At 40.1% G+C, this 23,632-nt stretch overlaps 1 protein-coding gene across 2 annotated transcripts in view; it reads right to left on the bottom strand.

Moving 5' to 3' along the window:
- The window catches only part of LOC109463526 (SHC-transforming protein 1-like), a 31,857-nt gene extending 8,355 nt beyond the window's left edge, over positions 1-23,502 (bottom strand). The window contains exons 1-6 of one of the 2 annotated variants that reach the window (XM_019760364.1): positions 23,316-23,502; positions 9,386-9,486; positions 7,589-7,752; positions 1,356-1,426; positions 1,066-1,126; positions 362-481 (exon numbers count right to left, since the gene is read on the bottom strand). In XM_019760364.1, the coding sequence (XP_019615923.1) occupies positions 362-481; positions 1,066-1,126; positions 1,356-1,426; positions 7,589-7,750 (414 nt within the window). In that variant the 5' untranslated portion in view covers positions 7,751-7,752; positions 9,386-9,486; positions 23,316-23,502. Of the gene's footprint in view, positions 1-361; positions 482-1,065; positions 1,127-1,355; positions 1,427-7,588; positions 7,753-9,385; positions 9,487-16,374; positions 16,479-23,315 lie in introns of those variants that run through there. The other variant, XM_019760365.1, reaches the window with a different exon arrangement.
- Between the last annotated feature and the right edge of the window lie 130 nt (positions 23,503-23,632).

Here is a 23,632-nt window from a genome sequence, read left to right as displayed (position 1 = left end):
TATGTTATTGTTACTGTAGACAATGTCATGTAAGTATAACTGTCTGAGACAGGACCAGTCGGCACTTATGCACAACCCAGTACAGAGAACATAAAACAACTGCACTTCACCCCCCCCCCAATACACACTCACACTCTGCATAACCCAATAGAGAGATGGGATCATAGACAACTGCACTTCTCTAATCTCCAAGCAGATCCCTTCCGGTGGCAAGACAGTATCCATTAGCCAGAGGAGCTTTTATCCATTTAATTTAGCCAGAGGAGTTTTGCCGGCCACATTCTCCCCAAATGTACCCCTCCAACTGTACCCCCCTCAACTGTACCTCCTCAACTGTACCCCCCTACTGTACCCCCCTTACCTCTCCAGAGTCCATGATGAGCAGGTTGAGAGCCACCGTTGTGATGGTCAGGTTGATGTTGGAGTTGGAGAACTGTAGATTTGGGCTGGCTCCCAGGATCTTCGTCAGGTCTTTGCTCACCTGGACGTGTTTTTAATTAACGACATCGTCAGTTTAAGGTAACACAATCAAGACTAGTCTGTGCAAGGTCAACTAATCTTCTATATTAATCATGATTCAAATCCAACCCCCTTCGTGGCCAGGAAAAAAGTCCTATTTACCAACATGTACTGCTTTGCAAGTAAGTGGTTATAAGTTTAAGTGCTCTTTGTGACTTCTTTGTCACTCTCCTATTATATATACATTGTTCTATCACCCTATTGTACAAATGTGCAATATAACTAGTGACTGTTGTTTCTAGTGCAATCTCAAAGCTTATCAGGCGTGTAGATTTAGATCCCTTCAACATGAAGTATAGTACTCAATTGGTTAAAGCGACCAATAACCTACTAGCTGTCCTTGGTTTAACAGACAGCATCTAGAATCTATTATTGGTCGCTTTTAAATTAACAGTTCTGCACTTCGTTCTACACCGGTACCGTGATGCAAGTTTAGCAACCAATATGCTACATGAAGATGCTATCTTCAGTGTCAGTTTTCAATGAAGTACAGAAAGCAACAGTTAATGTATGTAAGATTCCATCATGGTAAATGTTAGTAAATACCTTTCTTTTCCTGTTTCCGATCTTGATGCCGACAGACTCACATACCCTACAGATAGCTTCCCTGTGGACAGACATGAACATTGGCATCACAAAGCAGTTTCTTACATTTACTTTGTAATTATGAAGAACATGAACATTTCCATCTTGTCATTGACAAGCATTCTTTTTACAACATTTAATAGTAAAAAGAGTATACTCATCAATACTGAATGGAAAAGTAACAAGTTAAACTTTAAAGCAATTGTACTTGTATGAATACACATGTAATAAGATGAGAAAGGGTGACTTACCTGGTGACTTGTGTTCTTGTCTCAAAGTGTAACGTTCTCATGGACTGCTTGATTTCCATACAGCCCATATACTGTACATAGAGGGAGAGATACATACTTTAGATACATGTGTGTACACCATAATATACATGTACTGTACAGGGGGAGATACAGACTTTAGATACATGTACATGTGTGTACACCATATATTGAATACAGAGGGAGATACAAGCTTAGATACATGTGTGTACACCATATACTGTACACGGGGAGATACAGACTTTAGATAATCATTATACTTAGTACTATTTACTGTATACTGTACATAAACCTAAAACATTCATCTGTAAGATATTAAGGAGAGGTACAATCAGCATGGAGGGAAATCGTCGGTGGCCTATGCTCCACACGGGGCCAAGGGCCCAGGTAAGGTAAGGTACAATCAGCTACCTAATTATAATTATACAATGCACCTAGTATTTCATTAGAAATAGTGACTATTATTTCTACATGAACTGTTGGTGGATGGCTTTTTAAAAGTTGGATACTGTAAAGTGTGGTAATTTGTGCCAGCGGTGGATTGCCCGGTGCTCAAATGTTCTCAGTTCCATGAAGGCTGGCGTCTCTCCTGACCTGGTTCCACCGGGGCGGTACTTCCGGCGGCCGGAAGCCGGTTTAATTGGGCCGGTCCCGCGTGACAGTTTATGGGTGGGCTGGTGGAGCGATCCGGCCATATTCAGCCCACGTAACACTTAACTACACCCGGAAACTTTACTGCCACACTGCCCTTTCAACTCTCACAGAAAACACAGCTACAGTCTTTCTACCATTTCTTCCTACAAATATCATTGATTACAGAAGAGGTTCATCAGTCACGTAAGATTAACAGTTAGTAGGATATTCATTGATCAGTGACTGATCAATGAATATTCTACTATAATTTTTCTTCCATTTTTAAACAGTCATAATTTTATGTAGCAACCTTAAAATCATTGAAACCTACATAGTTTCCATGTAAGTCAGCTCAATTAGAACTCGTACGGTGAACCAGACACTCTTCAAGATATTTCAGGACAGGAAGGAGTAGGCGTTTACCATGGTGATAAATCTGGTTACCATGGCAATAGATCTGGTTACCATGGCGATAGATCTGCCACGTGAGAACCCCTCCCACACAGGGTGACTGCTGGAAGCTCCCAGAGATGGGAGAATGATCCTGCCTCACTTCAGCTAAATACTTCTGCACGGTTCTAAGGCCAAACCAATTTAATTTCTTGGTTAACAGATTTTCTACAAAAATAATGGAGCGGGCGGGTGAAAAAAAATGGGCCTAGGCATCCTATTATGGCCCAAAATGGTACGATTCACATCACCTCCAACACTTAGTACTTAGTACTGGAGCCATGTAGTCAACACACCAGGCTGGTTCAAAATTCAAACAAAGCATTTTGAACTTTTAATGATACCACTGCATTGAAAGATAGAATACCTGTAACAAGTAGGAAGAAAAGGACTGTTTTCAACTGTTCAGGGCAAAATATGAGCATTTTGCAGTTGATTCTACATTTTTTTTTTTCAAATCAGAAAGAAATGAATCGGCGAATTCGTTAACGAAGAAATTAAATTGGTGTGGCCTAAGGATAGAGTTTATACATGCGGCCTGCATGTATTACCATTAAACTGCCCTCGTAAGCATAAAATTGTATTTGAAGGACCTTAGGCCTCACAACTATGTCACGATATTGTCATGTGTAGAAGAGCATGTATTTTAGTGTAGGAATATGAAAAAATTTATAATAATTCATGACTCTACTCTACGTCTGTCATGATATGACCCATGGCTGGCAGGGTACCCATTGTATTGCGATGTTTGCAATTCTAATAAATAAATAAATAAGTAAGGCCACACCAGTTTAATTTCTTGGTTAACGGATTTTTCTAGAAAAATTATGTAGAGGGCGGGAGAAAAAAAACAAACAGGCCAAGGCATCCTATTATGGTCCAAAATGGTACAATAGGAGCCATGAAGTCAACACACCAGGATGGTTCAAAATTTAAACTTTTAATGATGATAATTGCATTGAAAAATGGGATAACTGTAACAACTAGGATGAAAAGGACTGTTTTTAACTGTTCAGAGCATTTTGCAGTTGATTCTGAATTTTTATTTTTATTTCCAAATCAGAAAAAAATGAAGCGGGCGAATCCGTTAACCAAGAAATTAAATTGGTGTGGCCTAAGTAATAAATAAGCATAAAGGACGGGCTATGGCTGTACCACATATTCAGTCTGACACAGTTCCACTCTGAGTGGTTTGTCCTGATTTCTGATCTGGTTTCATTCACAACCACTTCATTCACATCACCTCCAACACTTACATGTAGTACTTCACCTGAATACATAATACATGAGTACCTGTGGGCCTATAATGTCATACATGAATGGGCTTAGGACAGACCATCCACGTTTTCCTATCACAGATAAGTAAAATTAGTGAATCAACAGATGAAGGTTAAGGGCAGCAAAATAATTATAATGCAAACTGACACTCAACATGCAAAGATAAAACCAAAGAGAATTTCGAGAACAGCCCAGACATTTTAAGTAGTAAGTTATTTTCAGTCTAAAATCAATATTATACGAAAACCTAAATTGCCTTTAAGTTGGTAACTAAAATCATTTCTTGCATCAAATATATGAACCCACAGACCCTCAGACACACACACACACATACACAAGCACATGTGCATGCACACACACACACACACACACACACACACAAACACACATACACACACACACACCTTAAACAATAGTTCACTCCATCAGGGTAACATACATATTCAGACCAACAGATCTAGATCAACTAAACATTGCCATTTTGCTTGGTGACATGTTAAAGTAATTTGAAAATAACATTTATGTTACAGTGGCAAAGGATTCAGCCTTGTTGCTGCAGCATAATTATGTAACTGGCAGAGGATTCAGCCAGTGTTCTCCACAGGCCTTTTGAGCATAGGGGCCCCCTATGCTGTAATTTAGACCCCTATGTTGTCTTTTAACCAGCATAGGGGTGACTACATGTTGCTCCGGCCTGTGCAGGCTGAGTTGTGGAATATGTGAGAACCCTGTGAGTGCATGTTGCTGGCCTGTGCAGACTGAGGAGTTGTGGAATATGTGAGAACCCTGTGAGTGCATGTTGCTGGCCCATGCAGGCTGAGTTGTGGAATATGTGACAACCCTGTGAGTGCATGTTGCTGGCCCATGCAGGCTGAGTTGTGGAATATGTGAGAACCCTGTGAGTGCATGTTGCTGGCCCATGCAGGCTGAGTTGTGGAATATGTGAGAACCCTGTGAGTGCATGTTGCAGGCCTGTGCAGACTGAGGAGTTGTGGAATATGTGAGAACCCTGTGAGTGCATGTTGCAGGCCTGTGCAGGCCGAGGAGTTGTGGAATATGCACGGTTATTCACCTGCAGGTAATGGCAGCAGGAAATGAATCGCACCGGGGGAAGGGCTGCTGGAATACTAAGCAACGTGGGCTGCTCCAGCCCGTTTTTTGCATGCACTAGTCAGGGCTGGAACTTGAATCAAAAAGGCAATATGAAGTGTACCCCTGGCCACTAATCCCAATACATGTATGTTTCCAAATCTTGTCAGTTTGTAATTATTATATTATAGCACATTCCAGTTTTTGAAGTAAGAGATAAGAGTTGAAGGTTCGTAGGCCAAACTGGTTGCTTTTGACGATACATTTGTACCTGAATGATGTTACTGTAACAGTAGTGTTTACCTAAAAGAAAAGTAAAAGAATGAGATTTGACAGAACTGGGCATCGATCACTTAAACAGCCATTCCCCAAAACCAGGGTTGGAAATACTGGGTGCATGTGAACCTTAGTGCACCCAAATTTGGAGCTGTGCACCCAATTTTTTCTGTGGGTGCACCGGTATTTTTTACATAGCAAATGTATGATAGTATACAGTATATTCTTGGCATCTAAGTGTCAGAAAAATAATAAGATCTAGTACTACTTGCCATAAGATTTTGAAGTTAGCTCCCATTTTGGATTCAAGCCCAGAAGAGGAGCAGTAAGATCTCTAATTATGTTTTGTTTTATAAGGTGCACCCCAATTTTGTGCACCTAATTTTTTTAGGTTAGGTGCACCTATTTCCGAAAAAAATTTTGAGTCCTGACTTGAAAGGCAGCTGATGGACTGTGCTGGCCTGTTTTTTTTATGCTTGGATCGACCTCTAGCCTCCAAACTACAAGTATATCACAATCTCTCTCTCTCTCTCGGCTTGGCTTCATTATATATCACAATATTGTTATGTTAAATACATGCAATTTAAAACTGCTCCATGATGATAACTATAGATATAATGTTATCATGTTGATCTGTGGCAAAAGTTTTATATGTTTAAGAGAGGCAATTTGTTCTGCACGTCTACATTTATTTGTTTTTGTAATATGTAAGAAAGCAGAAAATAAACTTAAGGTAACATTTGCATTTAGCAAATGCATAATGTTTACCTTTGTACATGGTCTGCTCAGTTAATTCTTACTCAAATACATTATATATGTCCTAGATTATTTTGTGGAGTAGAAATCCCTCTACATTAGTACATACTAGCCAATAGTGCAGGGAGCTTTTAAAATTATGTTCAAAACATGTTCTCTGACCTTGGTGCTGAACTCCTGGCTGGTCAGAGGTAGTGGTTAAACCCAACCCTGGCCTTGCACTTTGTTGTAATTATTAGTACATATTAATAATCAGATAAATTACAGGTTTGAAAATAAGAGTGCTCTTATATGATTCCTTTTTGTATATAATTCCTTTCTGTAAAAAATCTTCCAATATTTACCGACAGTAAAAGAAAAAATAAAAATAAGGCACAACTTTTAATGTCAGCCTGTCAGAGGAAAGCCATTGTAAGCAATTGGTATTCGAGCTAACTCATGGAGACAGTGCACTAAGGTCTGTTGAGCTGTACCAGTACACACCTAAAAACATACCTGTACACACCTAAAAACATACCTGTACACACCTAAAAACATACCTGTACACACCTAAAAACATACCTGTACACACCTGACATACCTGCACACACCTGACATACCTGTACACACCTGTACACACCTGACATACCTGCACACACCTGACATACCTGCACACACCTGACATACCTGTACACACCTGACATACCTGTACACACCTGACATACCTGTACACACCTGACATACCTGTACACACCTGACATCACACCTGACACACCTGTACACACCTGACATACCTGTACACACATGACATCATACCTGTACACACCTGACATACCTGTACACACCTGACATACCTGTACACACCTGACATCATACCTGTACACACCTGACATACATGTACCTCGCACACCTGACATACCTGTACACACCTGACATCATACCTGTACACACCAGACATCCCTGTACACACCTGACATACCTGCACACACCTGACATCACACCTGACACACCTGTACACACCTGACAAACCTGTACACACCTGACATACCTGTACACACCTGACATACCTGTACACACCTGTACACACCTGTACACACCTGACATCATACCTGTACACACCTGACATCATACCTGTACACACCTGACATCATACCTGTACACGCCTGACACACCTGTACACACCTGATATCATACCTGTACACACCTGACATACCTGTACACACCTGACATCATACCTGTACACACCTGACATCATACCTGTACACACCTGACATCATACCTGTACACACCTGACATACCTGTACACACCAGACATACCTGTACACACCTGACATACCTGTACACACCAGACATACCTGTACACACCTGCCATACCTGTACACACCTGACACACCTGTACACACCTGACATACCTGTACACAAGGCAGTTATACCGGCTATACAGATACAGAAGCTGGTGTGTTACGCCGAAGAGCGGTTATACCGGCTATACAGATACAGAAGCTGGTGTGTTATGCCGAAGGGTGGTTATACCGGCTATACAGATACAGAAGCTGGTGTGTTACGCCGAAGGGCAGTTATACCAGCTATACAGATACAGAAGCTGGTGTGTTGCGCCGAAAGGCGGTTATACTGGCTATACAGATACAGAAGCTGGTGTGTTACGCCGAAAGGCGGTTATACCGGCTATACAGATACAACCCTAGGTTATACAGGATATACAGAATATATGATACAGATATAAGACATCTCACCTTGACCCCGTAGCAGACGCCTCCCTCCTTGAGCGTCTCGTCGTTGTGGAGCCACCCTCGCGTCGGCTTGTTGATGAAGCTGCCGGAGCTGGTCCAGCCGGGCGCCTGCTGGGTGATGGGCGGCTTGTTCTTGTTGCGCAGCTTCTGGATGACTCCGGCCATGGCTGCAAGGGTGGGATGTTTAAAGAACGGTTTACTCTTTCCCGCAGGCGCGGCCGTTACGGCGGCGGGAGGGTCGGGAATCTTAGCGGCGGGTTTTTTCGCGAGCTCGGGGGACGCGTCGTCCTCCTCCTTCATGACGCGGTAGTTCCTGCGGGAGTCCGCCGCCAGCGGGTCGCCTAGGTAACGCTTCGGGTCGGCAAGGTAACGCTTCAGGAAGGTCGGGGAACCGTCGCGCGGGGAGGTCGCAGGACTGAATGTCACCTTCCGTGACATCATGTCCGTTAGGCTGACCATCAGGCGCTGCGATTGGTCCTCACCGTGGCAACACACGCCGTCACCGTGGCAACACAACCCGTCACCCTGACAACACACCCAGTCGCCAAGAGCGGCCCTCACCGTGGGTCGACGGGAGTGGCCCTCACCGTAGCAACAGTCGCCGGGAGTCGCCGGGTGTGGTTCTCACCGTGGCAACGGTTGCCCGGATTGGTCCTCACCGTAGCAACAGTTTCCGGGAGTGGTCCTCACCGTGGCAACGGTTGCCGGGAGTGGTCCTCACCGTGGCAACACGTTCGACTTGGAAGACCTGGAGCTTCGGAGCACACCAGTCTGACTCTGACTCTCCTTGTGAGATAACGCTGGATCATCAGTCCCGAAACGTTGATCAGTGCCGATATGGGATAGTCATAAATATGGCTAACCGACGTGTTCAAACCCGTGGGCTGAGGAGCTCACACCCACACACACGCGGCCTGCCACTCGCCTGTACACACGGATCAATCCAACATGGACGTCACGTCAGGCCCTAACTACACACAGGCAGGCTCTGCCTCCTGCTGCAAACACGAGTCACTAACATCCTCCCAACCCGGAATCCGGACACAGGAAACGCAGACGGAAGGAGGGAAGCTCCACGTGACGCAGAATTAATCCCTCGGAAGTCAGTTTGACGCAGCGAATCCGCCGACTGAGACGGAGGAGATTATTCCAAACGGCAGCATCATGGAGTAACGAACGTCAGGCCGGAAGCTTCCCGGCTACATCTGCACACAAACCTGCACACGGGGACTGTGGATGGGGGAAGCCGTGTCTGGTGATGGCAGTGCTGAGTTCCAGCCTGTCCCTGTGGCACAAATTCCTACATATCCGGCCAGCTACCGTCCACACATCTCCCCTACTCTCTCACTCCTGTGGTGAGGCCTTGCTGGTTACAAGAGAAACCCTTTCCCAGCGCTAAAATTCCTTCCCGAGCGTCGGGCGTTGTTGGAAGTGTGCGGGGAGAATCCTGCGGTTTTCCTCCCTCCCTTCCCATTCATGCTTTCCCATCAATGATGTGAGCGCCGGGCCCCATGGGAGAACCATGCATAATGCATGAGAATTATCATAATTGGCAGGCAGGGAAGCTAGCAGCCTCTCTGCCGTCGTAATGCCCAATTGATACACCCAAACCACAACACACACACGCATGCACGCAACTCAATACACTATAATATACAACAGCAGGGGCCCATTCAACACAACTACAGGGCTGGAATTTTAGGGGAATCCGCCCCAGTTCCTATATAAGTGATGTGATGTAGTATTTAGCATACATGACTGGGCAGTTACGGCCTCCATTGTAATGCCAAATAGCCTGACCTTGTAGATCCCTAAAGCCTCAAAGTAATTGCTTCCTGTCATGTGACGTCGGCCGGCCAATCGGTGCGGACTTGTGGGTGATGCGTGGGCCCAGCCGATGCCTGCAATCAGGAGATAAAAAAATACAGCCGGAATTTTAATTCTGCGGGCGAAGAAACGACATAGCACTGTTCATTATAACACTGCACAACACAGAATATAGCAGGCACAACACTGCACACTCAAACAACACTGCAGGAGATAAAAAATACAGCCGGAATTAAATTCTGGGGGCGAAGAAACACGGAATAGCAGTGCTCATTATAACACTGCACAACACAGAATATAGCAGCTGTACCAGGCACAACACAAAAACATTACAACATCACAGGAGATAAAAAATACATTTTAATTCTGCGGGCAAAGCCACACAACGCAATATACAACATGGAATATACAACACGGAAAGAATATACAACACAGAATGTAGCACACGGAATATAGAACACACGGAATATACAACACACGGAATATACAACATGGAATATACACGGAATATACAACACACGGAATATACAACATGGAATATATGCAGCAGTCAATTATGCACTAGTGACCTGGTGTATATACTAACACTAGTACTGCATTGCACAGTGTTCATTATGCATCACTTAGCCCATTATTTTGTATTTTTTTGGTTTACTAAGATATTGCTGTAATCTATAATATTTAGATGCTTTATTCATGACCTGCACTTAGCTTGTAAGAGCATAAATGTACAATATAGGTCTTTCATTCATTCATTCATTCATTCATTCATTCATTCATTCATTCATTCATTATGCACTGCTGGCTGGACCAACAGTGCGTATACATTTGTAGCTTCTTACGTGTTCATTATACACCACTCTCCTTTATTCTGCCTGCCCACAAGCCTGGATGTACAGGTCATATTTAGAAGTCTGTACAATATATGTGTTGAATGAATGAATGGTTTATTGTGCCTGGCTTGAGGGACTCAAAATAACCATACAGTACAGTGACAGCTTTTTGCAGCTGAATTATAGTGTGGTATTACAGAGAGAATATTTACACTCAATTTACACTACAGGTCTAAATGCCTTACGTTTAACTTGCATGTATTAAAAGCATTTCATTAATGTATAAAAATATATAAATATATCAATCTAGCAGGCGATCATGGTAGGTCGGCAAAGCTAGTACGTGTTCATTCTGATATTGTCATTCAGGCAAATTATATGTATGTCTGCAAGGTAATTTGTTTATGATACTATAGAAAGAGACATTGTTAGGGAAGACCACAAGCCTGTATATACAGCTCATATTATTAGAAGAATGTATATTTATATGTGTGTTTATTTTGATATTGTCATTCAGGTAACATTATATTAGTATAATCATATGCATGTCTGCAAGGTTGATTATGATACTTAAGAAAGAGGAAGAGAGAAGCCTGTGGGCTGGGGACACAAGGTGTAATATTATTATAAATTAGTGTATGTGAATTAATTGTGGCTTGTATAATATATGGGAACACCTACACCTAATTGTATTTTATATTTTATAACCTATAAATACTATTGATAGATTCCTACTCGATTAAGGTTACCGTAGCAATATTTTAACCCAGCATGTTATATCTTATATGTGGTGATTTTACATGGATTGTGTGCATATTACAGTAAACCTACATGTGTGTAAAAGATCAGTGCAATTCACTGGCCCTGTCCAAGGCTACTGTGATACTGTAACTTTGAAATAAACCAGTCATATAATGTTAGGGAAGACACATCCACACATCGCTGTCTCCCACTCACACTACATACAGGGCTGAAACCACCCTGGGGTTCCCTCAGCTGCCATGAATGGGGATTCTCTAGACCTTATCTATTATTCATGAGGGTTGCACAAAGCCAGGAAATGGGGAGACGAATACTGTAATTCCTGATTTTTTTCACTGTACTGTTATGTTCACTGTTTTTATCGGCCAAAAATAAAAATGCTACTAAACCACAGGAATACAAAGCTGGTATTGTGAATTTGTGGCAGTACGATTGTACATACATGTACTAGTAGCAATTAAAAATATGACAAGCCAGCACAAGCTGAATTTTTGCGAAATTTATGAATCAGCACTGTACGCTATATACTGAAATTCTCCTCTTCAAAATCTCTGTTAACTGCATGATTGTATATAATTGTACATTGTTCTTAATAATTGTGCAACTAACTAACCGAGGCTATCATTTGTTTGGTCTGTGTTGCATTTTGGTCAAATTGAAATGTGCAGTCATATGGCCACACCAATTTAATTTGTTGGTTCTCTGATTCGCCTCTTTATTTTTCAATTCAAAAATGCTCATATTTTGCCCCCAACAGTTGAGGAAAGTCCTTTTCTTCCTAGGCGTTTAATACAGTTTTTCCATGATCAATGCAGTGGTTTGATTAAAACTTCAAAATTCATTGTTTAAAGATTAACCTACAACTATTGATGCATTTGGGACTATAATACAATGCCTAGACCTGTTTTTATTTTTTTCTCCCTGTTGCTTCATATTTTTTTCCGAAAAAATCCACGAACCAACGAATAAATTGGTGTAGCCTAATGACTAGTTACCTGACACACATCGCTGTCATTTAAAAATCGAGTGTTGCACACATCATTATGAGCCTGTGTTTGCTTGTTACTGTATGTCCCAAGAGAACCTCTGTTGGAGTTATTTTTATTTCACAATGATATAAATAGCCTCACCCCAGTAATGCAGGGCTTACATAAACAAGGAGTCTATTCATCCCAAGCAAATTTTTCCTTTGAGTTAGAGGGTATACAAAAAGGACAGGTTTTCTTTATTCATTAGAGGGTTATGATACAAAAGGTACATTTTTCCTTGTAGTTTGAGGGTATACAAAAGATCAGCATGCACTGGTGAGGATTTTGTACATTCTTCACGAAGGCTAATGTGGCCAAAAATACATTTTTCCAGACCTCTTTCAGTTTCGAATGATTTGCTTGCACAGTGCTGTGAGGAATACTTAGCATGAAGCTATTACTAGTATGTTTTACTAGTATTACTAGAATTAGAAATATGCTGGTGAAACGGGACTACACAGTGCAATATACACATTTCATTATTATGTCACTCACACACTCACTATCCTGGTTTTGATTATACTGCTGTATACACACAAATACATGTTTTTAGATGGCAGGTAAAAGTCTATCTCAAGCTGAGCTGACAACACAGGTCATTTATTGAACAACTTTATTCCAGGAGAGGTAAAATATATTAATAATTATCATACAAAAAACATTCCAATTTTGAGTAACAAACCTAACAAGAGCATCAGTACAGTTAATAGTAATATACTGAACTCCATATTGCTTTTCTAGCCCCTCCATTCTCATTTCTTTATCGACAGCAATTTCTGCTTTGGTGATGAGAAGTTCGCTGAACCTGGTTAGTTTTTGCCCCAGTACAATCATAATTATGCAGTAGCTCCTGTATCTGACAGGAAGAAGCGACGATTCCGGCCCCTCAGGACCAACCCTTCCGGCCGCTCGCTACAGGCAGGAAGCAGGAAGGAAGCCGCCACAGTTCGCTACAAAGGAAGCTGCCGGGATTCGCTACAAAGCCGCCCCCCGGGGAGTCTCATCTTCCGCCTTCCGCTGTGGCTAAATAACCTGCTGCATGGCTAATGGGGGGGGGGGGGGTGATGTGATGCCGGCTTGGAGTTCATTCCACTTCCTCTATAGCTTAAGCTGCACTCAGCAAACATTATCTACAACCTACAAAATCACTGTGAATTTTGGTATAAACAAAAACAGTTTATAATTATAATAATATACTTTAATGTAAAGCAGAGGCTTGGGGTTCATTCCACTTCCTAAACTAAAGCTGCACTCAGCAAACTTGCAACACATTTTCATCTATCTCATCTTATCTACCAAAATCACTGGGATTGGTACAAACAAAAACAGTTTATAATTAGTGAATTAGGTTTAAATTATATTTGCAGAGGCTTGGAGTTCATTCCACTTCCTCCAGCACTCAGCAAACATGCAACACTTTCTCATCTATCTCATCTTATCTACTAAAATCACTGTGAATTTTGGTATAAACAAAAACAGTTTATAATTAGTGAATTGTTTAATGTAATGCAGAGGCTTGGAGTTCATCACTAAGCAAACATTCAACACATTTTCATCTATCTACTAGTATTTATATGTATTATGGACATGCTAATAATGTTTTGTTTAGTTTAACTGTTGACCACCTTTCGTTGCTTTACTAAATGTAATCATGCCTTGTCCTGTGTAAATCATAAAATGTATGCTGGGCCCCATTGGGCTATCCAGCCGTTTTAGGATGAAATAAATGTACAAATCCACATCAAAATCACTGTGATTGGTATAAACAAAAACTGCTCCTCTTTGGTTGCAATGTGAAATCACACCATAAAGATACAGATTTAATGCTTAAACTGCAATGCTTTAAGGGTGCAGTTCTACCAACAACTGCAAGATGTCAGCTCTGTACAGGTAAAACTGAAAGCAATTGCTGTACCTTATATTCACCTAATTACAAATTACTACAAAATTTGACAAGTTAATAGTTCCTTCTTCATTCTAAATTAAGAATTCAAGATTGATATTCAGTAAAAGAGACATCAAGGGTGTCTTCCAACAGTTTACCTGAAACTAAACAGTGGATTTAATGGCATTTTCATAAGCAACTTCATGTCTTTTTCCTTCTATAAACCTACTGTGGCACAGCTTTTCCTTCTATTTCTGTCTTTCCCTGATCCCATGCTTCATGTCTGTAACAAGTCTGCTCAGATTTTGGAGCTTGCCTGTGTAGTCAGAGCTACATCTGTGGCATGCCATCCTCCCTACACACACAGCTACACCAGCCATCCACACAATCCCAATCATCCCACTGCTATTCACTGTTATCCTTATCCCATGCCTGTACCTGATATTGTGCTAAATACATACTATATTTTCAGTTGTACCATTTTCTGTCTTTCCCTGATCTTATGCTTCAAGTCTGCTCAGCTTTCGGAGCTTGCCTGTGTAGTCAGAGCTACCATCTGTGGTATGCCATCCTCCCTGCACACTGAGCTACCAGCCATCCACACAATCCCAATTATGCCACTGCTATTCACAACGTTACTAAGTTATTCTAACATCTATGAACCTACACAGTTTTCAGTTGTACAGTTTTCTGTCTTTCCCTGATCTTATGCTTCATGTCTGTAACAAGTCTTCTCAGATTTTGGAGCTTGAGCTACCATCTGTGGCATGCCATCCTCCCCACATACACAGCTGCCAGCCATCTACACAATCCCAATCATCCCAGCTATTCACAACGTTATTAAGTTATTCTGACATCAAAAGCTCTGGTCTGTCTGATCATGCCTGCAAAGAAAGTGTTTTCAATGCCTTTCCGTCATAAAATTCATTGATCTTTAAAAAAAAAACTTTGCAGGCGTTTTTTTTTATTACCGGGCCCTTTTTCTTTGCAATTCAATGTAAGTATTTTCTATTTCAAACATTTTCCATGCTGAAAAACTCTCTCCAAGCCAACCCTAAGAGTTATACGGAAACTTGCTAGACTGTTACATGCCCCAAAGAAAATAAAGTATATTATGGGCTATGGGGGTGAAGTCTGCCATCTCTCACTGTCTTGTTGTCTTTACAATTTGAAATTGTGATTACAATCCAAAACATGTAGAACATATTACACAATGAAGAACATATTACACAATAAAAATGTTTTCATAGAACAGTACTAGTTCTGATCTTGCTTAGAGACGTAACCATTGATAGCAATATAGGAACTTCCTTAAAATTGCAAAATTGCAGGAAAAGATCAAATGTGATGGCAAGAAAAAGTATCATCATTTGTTGGAAATTAATGTTCAAAGGCAACCAAAAACATCATAATTCAACCTCAAGGGAAGCATAACAATACATATCAAATCAAATATCATTTCGAATTATCATAATGGGTTGGTTGGTTGGCACAAACTCTGGACAAAAACATCTACCAATTCTGTGCTTCAGATTATTGGCCAGTTAGATAACTCTACTATTTGAACTTAAGGCATATTACAATTTGAATATCTGGAAGCCAAAATTATTAAACGTATTATAATAATGAAATAATGAAAGCACCACAAATATTCCATCCCATGTTGAAAACACCACAACAATCCTTGATTTTCGTGTTTTTGACCTTTGAACGGCTAGGACTTTGAGTATAGGACTATGACTCTGTTTTGACGCATCAGACTCTTATGTTTACTGTATGTTGTCCACTCTTGTCTTACTGTATGTAACAATGTCTTGTGTAATTTTGCTGGCCCCCTTGGAAAACAGCTAATGTAAGCTGAATGGGGCTACCCAGCCGTCCTAAGATGAAATAATAATAATAATCAGCAATATGGGTTTCAGCACCTTGGAGAGGTCAGTTCTGGACCAAACCTGGAAACTCCCAAAACACATTCTAACTGGGACAGTCACAAAACAGCTGTTAAATCTATATCAACAACAGCAAAAACAATGAAACAAACATGTTTTCACGTTGTTTAACCAAGTACAGTGTTAGAAATACCCATCTGCAGTCTGCATTTTGCAGAGACATTTTCAATATTGCAGAAGAAAAATTAAGCAACCTGCAATTTTGCAGACTGAAAAAAATCTGGCTAGGGGTTCAATATTATGGTATTGATGAACTTCTGTGTTTACTACTGACTCTATAAAATACAAGTAATTTTGCATTTTTTTTAATGCATTTAAAACGTTTGCCAATATGGAATTTTGTATAATGCTATGGGTTTAGATCCAGACTTTTAAGTATGTATTTGCAGAAAGTATTACCGAATTGAAGAACAAAATTTTGACATTCTGCAATATTGCAGCACACTGAAAAGAAGTATTTCTACCACTGTAAGTATGATATGAAAGCCGAGCAAAACGGACTCACCACTGTTTTTCCCTGCCCCAGCCTGACTGCCCCCGTCCCTGGCAGGTGGAACGTTCCAACTGAACAATAAGCTCAGGAACTAGGATCACATCAACAGGAAGTGACTCAGCCGGCAGGGACGTACCATTGTTCCACGGGGGGAACTTCTAACAAGGCATGAACTTCATATGAAAAAAATGGCTCATCTTGCAACTTTGGAAGCAACCTACAAACAAGGTTTAACAATAATTGAAACTGAAATACTGAAATATGATATGTTCCTGATATTTCTTGCTATGATAATAAAAAAAAAATTTTTTTTGGTTTGGTTTTTTCAAGGAAACCCCCATACAAGATTGGAATGAGCCTCCCAAGGGGGTTGTCTCGGTAGTACAGGTAATAAAATTATCTTCCTGCTTTGCAAACGGAACCTCCCTAAAATTGAATCATGGCACGTTCCGGCTGAATACGGAGCTGCTGCAGTCTGCATTGTGAATGGTGTGTGAAGTGTTGGGACAACATTCTCATGGATGGGCTGGGAGAAACCCAAAAATTACACAATGTACAACTTCAACAAACATAAAACCTGTAGAATGTAATGTTTGGTAAGAACATTCTCATGGATTGGCTGGGCGGAACCCAAAGACAATTAATCTAGTATTAGCTGCCGCCGCGCCGCGTGTCTGCAAAGTTAGTGTGTTACACTGAAGGGCAGTTATACTATACTGATACAGACATAAATTTGATAAAATCCCATGTACATGCAACATATATTTTGAATAGAAAGGCATTAAATAGCAATATTTTCTTGTAGTTTTCCTTTATATATCTAGGTTGAACCAAGTTTTTAACATTAGAAACTCTTTCATTGTAAGAACCACAAGAGACTTACACTAGCAAAGAGTTAGAATTTTGAATCTGTATTGCATTGTAAGCCCACGTGCATTGTGTATTGTAATTTTCTAATTATGGAAATGTTAATATGCTTTAACCTATCTGTAAATTTTCAAAGCACTTCAGTTGTGTCTGAAGAGATTCAACACGTCTGCAAAGTTGATTTGAAGTACAGTGGCAGCCAGTTAATTGCAAAACGCTTATAAGAAAAAGTCTGCTAATTGAAAAGAATTGTGAAAACCCAAACCGTTTCCCATTGACACCATTGTTTATCACGCCCCTTATTTGAAAAGCCAATGCCGGCTATTTGAAAAAAAAATTGTCAAGTTGCAACACATTTTCAACCAAAAACATGCCAAACAAATCACCAAAATCGGCGGAAAATTTCTTATATCAAGACATCAAGCCGCCAAAAGGGACGAAGTTGTCTGTTTTGAACCACAAAGGAGGCCGAAATTTACGTTGATCGAGCGGTCGGGCGCACATCGGCACTACGTAATGAGAAGCGCGAGCCGGTTCATAGCCGCCAAATGCGGCATGCTTTTGTGTTCTTTTAGCCTGTTAATTCCAAGAACGTTTAATTTCTCATACAACTCATTTTTTAATCATCAAAACCATGTCTCTACTTGTGTACTGCGCCATTATTTTGAGTTTATTTCGACTGCGACACGGCGCTATCGCCGCATCAACACGCCAAATGTGCCGCGAAAAACACCGCATGGAATGATGGGATACTGCTACCCACGCCGCGTCCGCCATCTTTGTTTACTTCCCTGAACGCTAATGCGAGAGATCCCCGTCAACTATCGCAAAATTTCCATGTAACCTACGGACATCGTGAGCTAAAAAGTCATTAACATTGAAATGAACAGTTTATTGTTGCATTAGTTACGATAATTTTCGTGTGCTAGCCGGAGTTTCTGAAAATTAAGCGATCGAAGCGATCCTTTGTGAATTGTGCTATCGACTGCTTTCATGACGATCGTCTGCATTTTTGTCTGTACGCTACTTGATTGAAGTTTTCCGTTAATCAAACTTTATTTTTGCTACTTTCGTGATGTAAAAGTACGTACAGGCTGATGATTGTGCATGTATTCGTTGCTTGTTTTGTACGTAGCAAACGTAGCATAATTTGTTTATTCGTTCGAGTAGAGCCTGCCGATAGCACATGATGTCTAACGTATCGCGGCGTTCTTCCAGTCTTGGAAAAAACGAAAAAAATACGTGTGTACGTCAACGAAAAAAATTAAAAGCAAATTTACCGATCTCAATAAAGTTCGCTGTTTTTAATGCGTAAATGTGACTCGTGTTTGTATTCTTTGTGACGTTATGTGTTCGATGCCCTGTCCACCCCCGGCCCCCACCCCCATAGTTTCAATGAAGGCCGAGAGTTTGAGCCTCAGAGTCTCTTAATCGGAAAGGCCGGGTATTTGAAAAAAATGTGCTGACAAATTGGCTTTTCAAATAAGCGGCATCTACTGTACTAGTAAAGATTTTGATTTTGGCTGGGTGGAATCCTCAAACTACAAGTTACAACTTCAAAAGACATAAAAGACATAAAAATCTGGCTGTGGTACACGCAACATTAGCACTCACTGAGGCAAGAAAAATAGCAATATTTTCCTTGTAGTTTTCCCGTATCTAGATTGAATCAGGTGTTCAACACTAGAAAATCTGCAGAATATCTGATATTTGGTAAGATTTTACTGCTCATTTCACAGCCTCCATAAAAGATTACTGCCTGAAGAATGCTGGGGCTTATATATAACGTTAGTCTTTTTTTATCAATTACATGCTGTTTTCTGTGGCCATTTTCTTTTTACATAATTTTCTTATCACAAACTATTGATTTCTGCTTAAGCTATAAATCATGAGAACAATCAGACGAGCCACTTTAGCTGAGATTGGCTGATTTCCAAGGGAGCCCAGAACATGTATGTTTAAAAAGAGGTAAATAAATGATCCATACCAGTAATCATTTCCATGTAGAAAAGTGATCTTCACTTTCCACCCGGACATACGCCATTACACATTTTCTCTATATAACATTAATTCCAAGTTTCAAGACCTCCAAACCTTTCAAATTTGAAGAAACAAAACTACTAATAACTAATGTTCTCATATCACAAACTCATATTGAATTGCCAACAAAGACAAACTGTTTGTGTGTTTAACAGCCATTTTTGCTGTGTCCCAAACACAATAAAAAGTAGTTACTGTACACGTTACACAACTTACAGATATCCGATACACGCATACATGTAGGGTCATGATCAGTAGGGATCGTGTATAGAGTATTTACTAGAGTACAGTCAGATGTATGCCCACACAGGGACCTTATTACACGATGATGACATCATGTCTCTATGTACATAATGGGGCAAGTCCAGTATCAAAAGCCAGTTTCTCCTCATGAATATGTACCAGCTCTACTCTGGATCTACTGTCTACTGACATGCACACAATCATGGCTGCACACAATGACTTGCTCCTGTATCTAATCAGCTTATCACAATCACTTGGGAATTGTGATACTAATTTGAAGTCTGGCACGTACAGGCCAAGGGATATCCTGTTCACGGAATATAAGAATGATAACAGACCCATCATATCAGTGGCTCTGATCTAAAAACTGAAATGAGCACTTGCCTCATGCAGTACACAACTTTACTCTCCAAGCAGAGGTTGATGAGGTGAAGATTGTTTGCTTTTTATATATGGCCCTTTTTTCGTTTTATTTTTATTTTTTATTTTTACATTTTTTTGTCGGGTTGGGGGGGGGGCAGTAGCACCAAAAAAAGGGCCATATATATAAAAAGCAAACAATCTTCCCCCATCAACCTAGATGGGGAGCACACAAGTTGCCTGCATACAGTATGAGTACTGTACACAACTTGCCTACTCTCATCTGCCGAATAAACATACCCCCCCCCCGGATAAATCTTCAAAATCAAATAAACATACCCCCGGAATAAACGTACCCCCCGGAAAATTACCAAAATTGACGGGTAACTTGTGTCTCTTGTACTAAAATGCGCCCTTACTGATATATGCACAAATCTTTAACTGTTATTTGCAATTAGGAATTTAAATAGACAAAAAAAAAGAGCATTTAATATATCGTATTTTGATAAGCACCACCCATGACAATAGAACATTCAGACGAATTTATGCACGCGGTGATTGCAAAAACTGGCCCAAAAATGACAAGTTTCTCGCTACAATACGCGTTTATAAACGTCTTCACGTCGAAGATTTGTCAATTTTTTTCACACGAAGTTGAAAAAAATTACTGGTTTTCAAAAAATTAATAAACGTACTGTGCAAAAGAAGAACGTACTGGGTGGATGTTTGGGCCCAAAAAAATAAACGTACCCGTATGTTTATTTGGCAGATGAGAGTACATGAATGTGCAGTACAAGGTACATGTAAGAATGCATGTTAAACGTCTGGTAGAGGAAACTCTTCAGGCTTTCCTGCTATGGCAAACATCAAACAACTTTACCAGCTGCAAGGAAGTTGGAGAATTTTCTCTTTAAACTTACTTCAGTATATATGAGATTAGTCTAGGCTATTATGATTAATATTGAACACACAAATTTCATTTCATCTTTTTACCTTCGCCAAGAAGGTTATGTTTTCAGTAGCGTTTGTCTGTGTGTGGGTATGTATGTGTGTTTGTGTGTGTGTGGTTTAGCAAGATAACTCGAGAAGCAGTAAATGGATTGGAATGAAACTTGGTAGGTGGGTAGGTCTTCATGAGACCTAGAAATGATTAGATTTTGGGCCCCCTGGCGGCTTTCCTAGGTACTGCAGCTGAACTTCCGGTTTTGATATCTCATGTTCTGGACATGCTAGGGTCACGAATTTTGGTTGGTAGATAGCTCTTGTGGTAGGGAAGAAGTGACGTGAGTTTGGGTCCCCTAGCGCCTTCTTCTGGAACTGCAGGAGCATTTGTTGAAAAAAATTTGAAGGACGATAACTCAAGAACCGGTTGACGTATTGTCGTGATTTTTGGTATGTAAGTAGTATAAGTGATGCTTGACATGATCAGATGGCAATTATGCAAATCAGGCGCTAATTTGCATAATTAATGAGGAAATTCTATAACTCTGCTTTGTTCGATAATAGAACTATGAAACACTTGTGACATCTACTTGAGAACGAGAAAAACATCTGAGGATATATATTATGTAAATGAGGACCTAATTTGCATAATTAATGGAAAATTCTTATAATTTCATAGTTGTAACTGCTGCACCCCGAATTTCATACTTGCCACATTTGGAAGTTAAGTGAAAGTGAACATCAACAAACATAATTTATTCAAATCATGACCTCATTTGCATAATTTATGAGGAAGTGCTAAAATAGCCTTTTTGTTATGATAAGGCTGTCATTGGATGAAGTCTCAAGAATATGATCAACTGACATAGTCCATGCAAATGAGGCTCTTATTTACAAAATCAATGATTAAAATTGTATAATTCGTCACCCGCAAGGGTTAACCTCATTTGGCGAAGGTATGAGATTGTGGAACTCTTGTTATTTATTTTACCAGTAGCAATTATTATACATAACTGCCAAATATTCCACAGCCTCAATTAACCCAAAGTAGACTGATAATTGAACTGTAAAAGTCTTCTATCATAGCTGTATCAAATTCCTATTAATAGTTTGATCAGGTTGGTTAATATAGTACTGAATAAAGTTCCTTCTTATAACCAAAAGGTGCCAAACTATACCTGTTAACGCAAAGTTCTAGGTTTGGGAATCCCATATTCAATATCCAATTACCACTTCAATTAGGCCTTGGTTGATCGCAGCATGGAGCACTGCAATGTACAAAATTCCTCTGATGGACGTTGAATAAGGAGATTCAAGCTTAGTGATTACAAAATACAAAACGGAGCTACATGATGTAACGTTACATTTGTACTGCTGTGTTCATGCAAAGTGTCACATATTCAGACAATGAATAATTCATTACTGATCAGTGGTACTTTGGACCATAATCATAAATTCATCATGATAGCCAAATCCAACGTACATGGAAATACTGGGTGCATGTGCACCTCAGTGCACCAAAATTTGGAGCTGTGCACGCAATTTTTTTCTGAGGGTGTACCGGTGCACCCAAATATTTTCATAGCTTTACATATGTTGAGATGTTAAATGTATATTCAGCAGATTCTTAATGTGTAAGTGTCAGAAAAATAAAATCATTGTTATAGAACTTTTCTTTAGAAATCAAACATAATTAGTTTTTCCTGACATTCTACTTATCTCATCTTATATGGTGCACCCAAAAGTGTTTTTGTGTACCCAATTTTTTAGGTTGGGTGCCTACGTTAGTGTCCAATCGACATCCGAACAGCAACGTTATCATCTTAGAATTCTAGAACAGACACTAAGAATAAAGCATTTTTTTTTAGTTGAAGATATAGTTCTTTTGTACACCTTCCTTTCCTCTTTAAATCACGGTGAACACACCCTATATTCCTGGTCTCTTTCCAAGAAATCATGTCCCGGTGAACTTAAACGAATTTACAGTACTCAAACATTTATGAGTCATTGTGACATTTCTGTGAAATGCCCAATAAAATCCTCCAGTTAAGCAAGACACTGACAGGTTTCGTGGATTGAATAAAAGAATGGTGTAAAAACTCAAGGATTAAAAACTCCGGGAGTAGTCCGAATTCTGCACACTTTGATTGCTAAAACATGTCATGTCATAATTAAATCCCTAAAGCTAAAGGGTTAGGCTGATATGGGGGTTTAAAACCATTGATAACTTGTGCCATAAATAATTTTGGTAACGTTATATTTCCGTCTGTATGTGAACCATAATTATGTCAACAAGGCAATCCCTTTCACGTAGAACGGAAGCACACACACATATACACAGGCAGACACACACACAGACAGACACACCTTCGGGAGGTACATGTACAAGTCGGAGATATCTCCGTGCTTTATGGTTCAACAAGAGTGAACTACTTCTTGTAAAAACTTCTTCCAAACCCACGAGAAAAAACTCTACACAAACAAGTAGAAAATGGACTCACCTTGTCGAGCTTTCTGTACCTTTATCGTCCACCTCGGTATCTGAAGTTTGACTCTTCTTTAAATCCACTAACAAACTGTATTAACTACAAGAAAACTCTTTATTCTACACTTTATTCTACTTACAGGAAGTAAATATATTCAGAACCATCCGACCATTGCTCAGCTTGATACTTTGACCCCTGATCACGTGATAAAAAAAAATCCGAAAAAAAAACAACAACAGAAAGCTTGATATTTTGTCATATTGTTCTAAAATATCTTCAAGTATTATAATTTTCATGTCTTAAAGTATGATGAACGTTTTTTGTACGAGTTT

This window comes from Branchiostoma belcheri, unplaced genomic scaffold, assembly GCF_001625305.1.
Source record: "Branchiostoma belcheri isolate BF01 breed outbred unplaced genomic scaffold, Haploidv18h27 scaffold127, whole genome shotgun sequence".
Taxonomy (NCBI): Eukaryota; Metazoa; Chordata; class Leptocardii; order Amphioxiformes; family Branchiostomatidae; genus Branchiostoma; species Branchiostoma belcheri.
The sequence above is the reverse complement of the archived record's forward strand: the minus strand, read 5'-3'. Positions and strand labels throughout refer to the sequence as shown.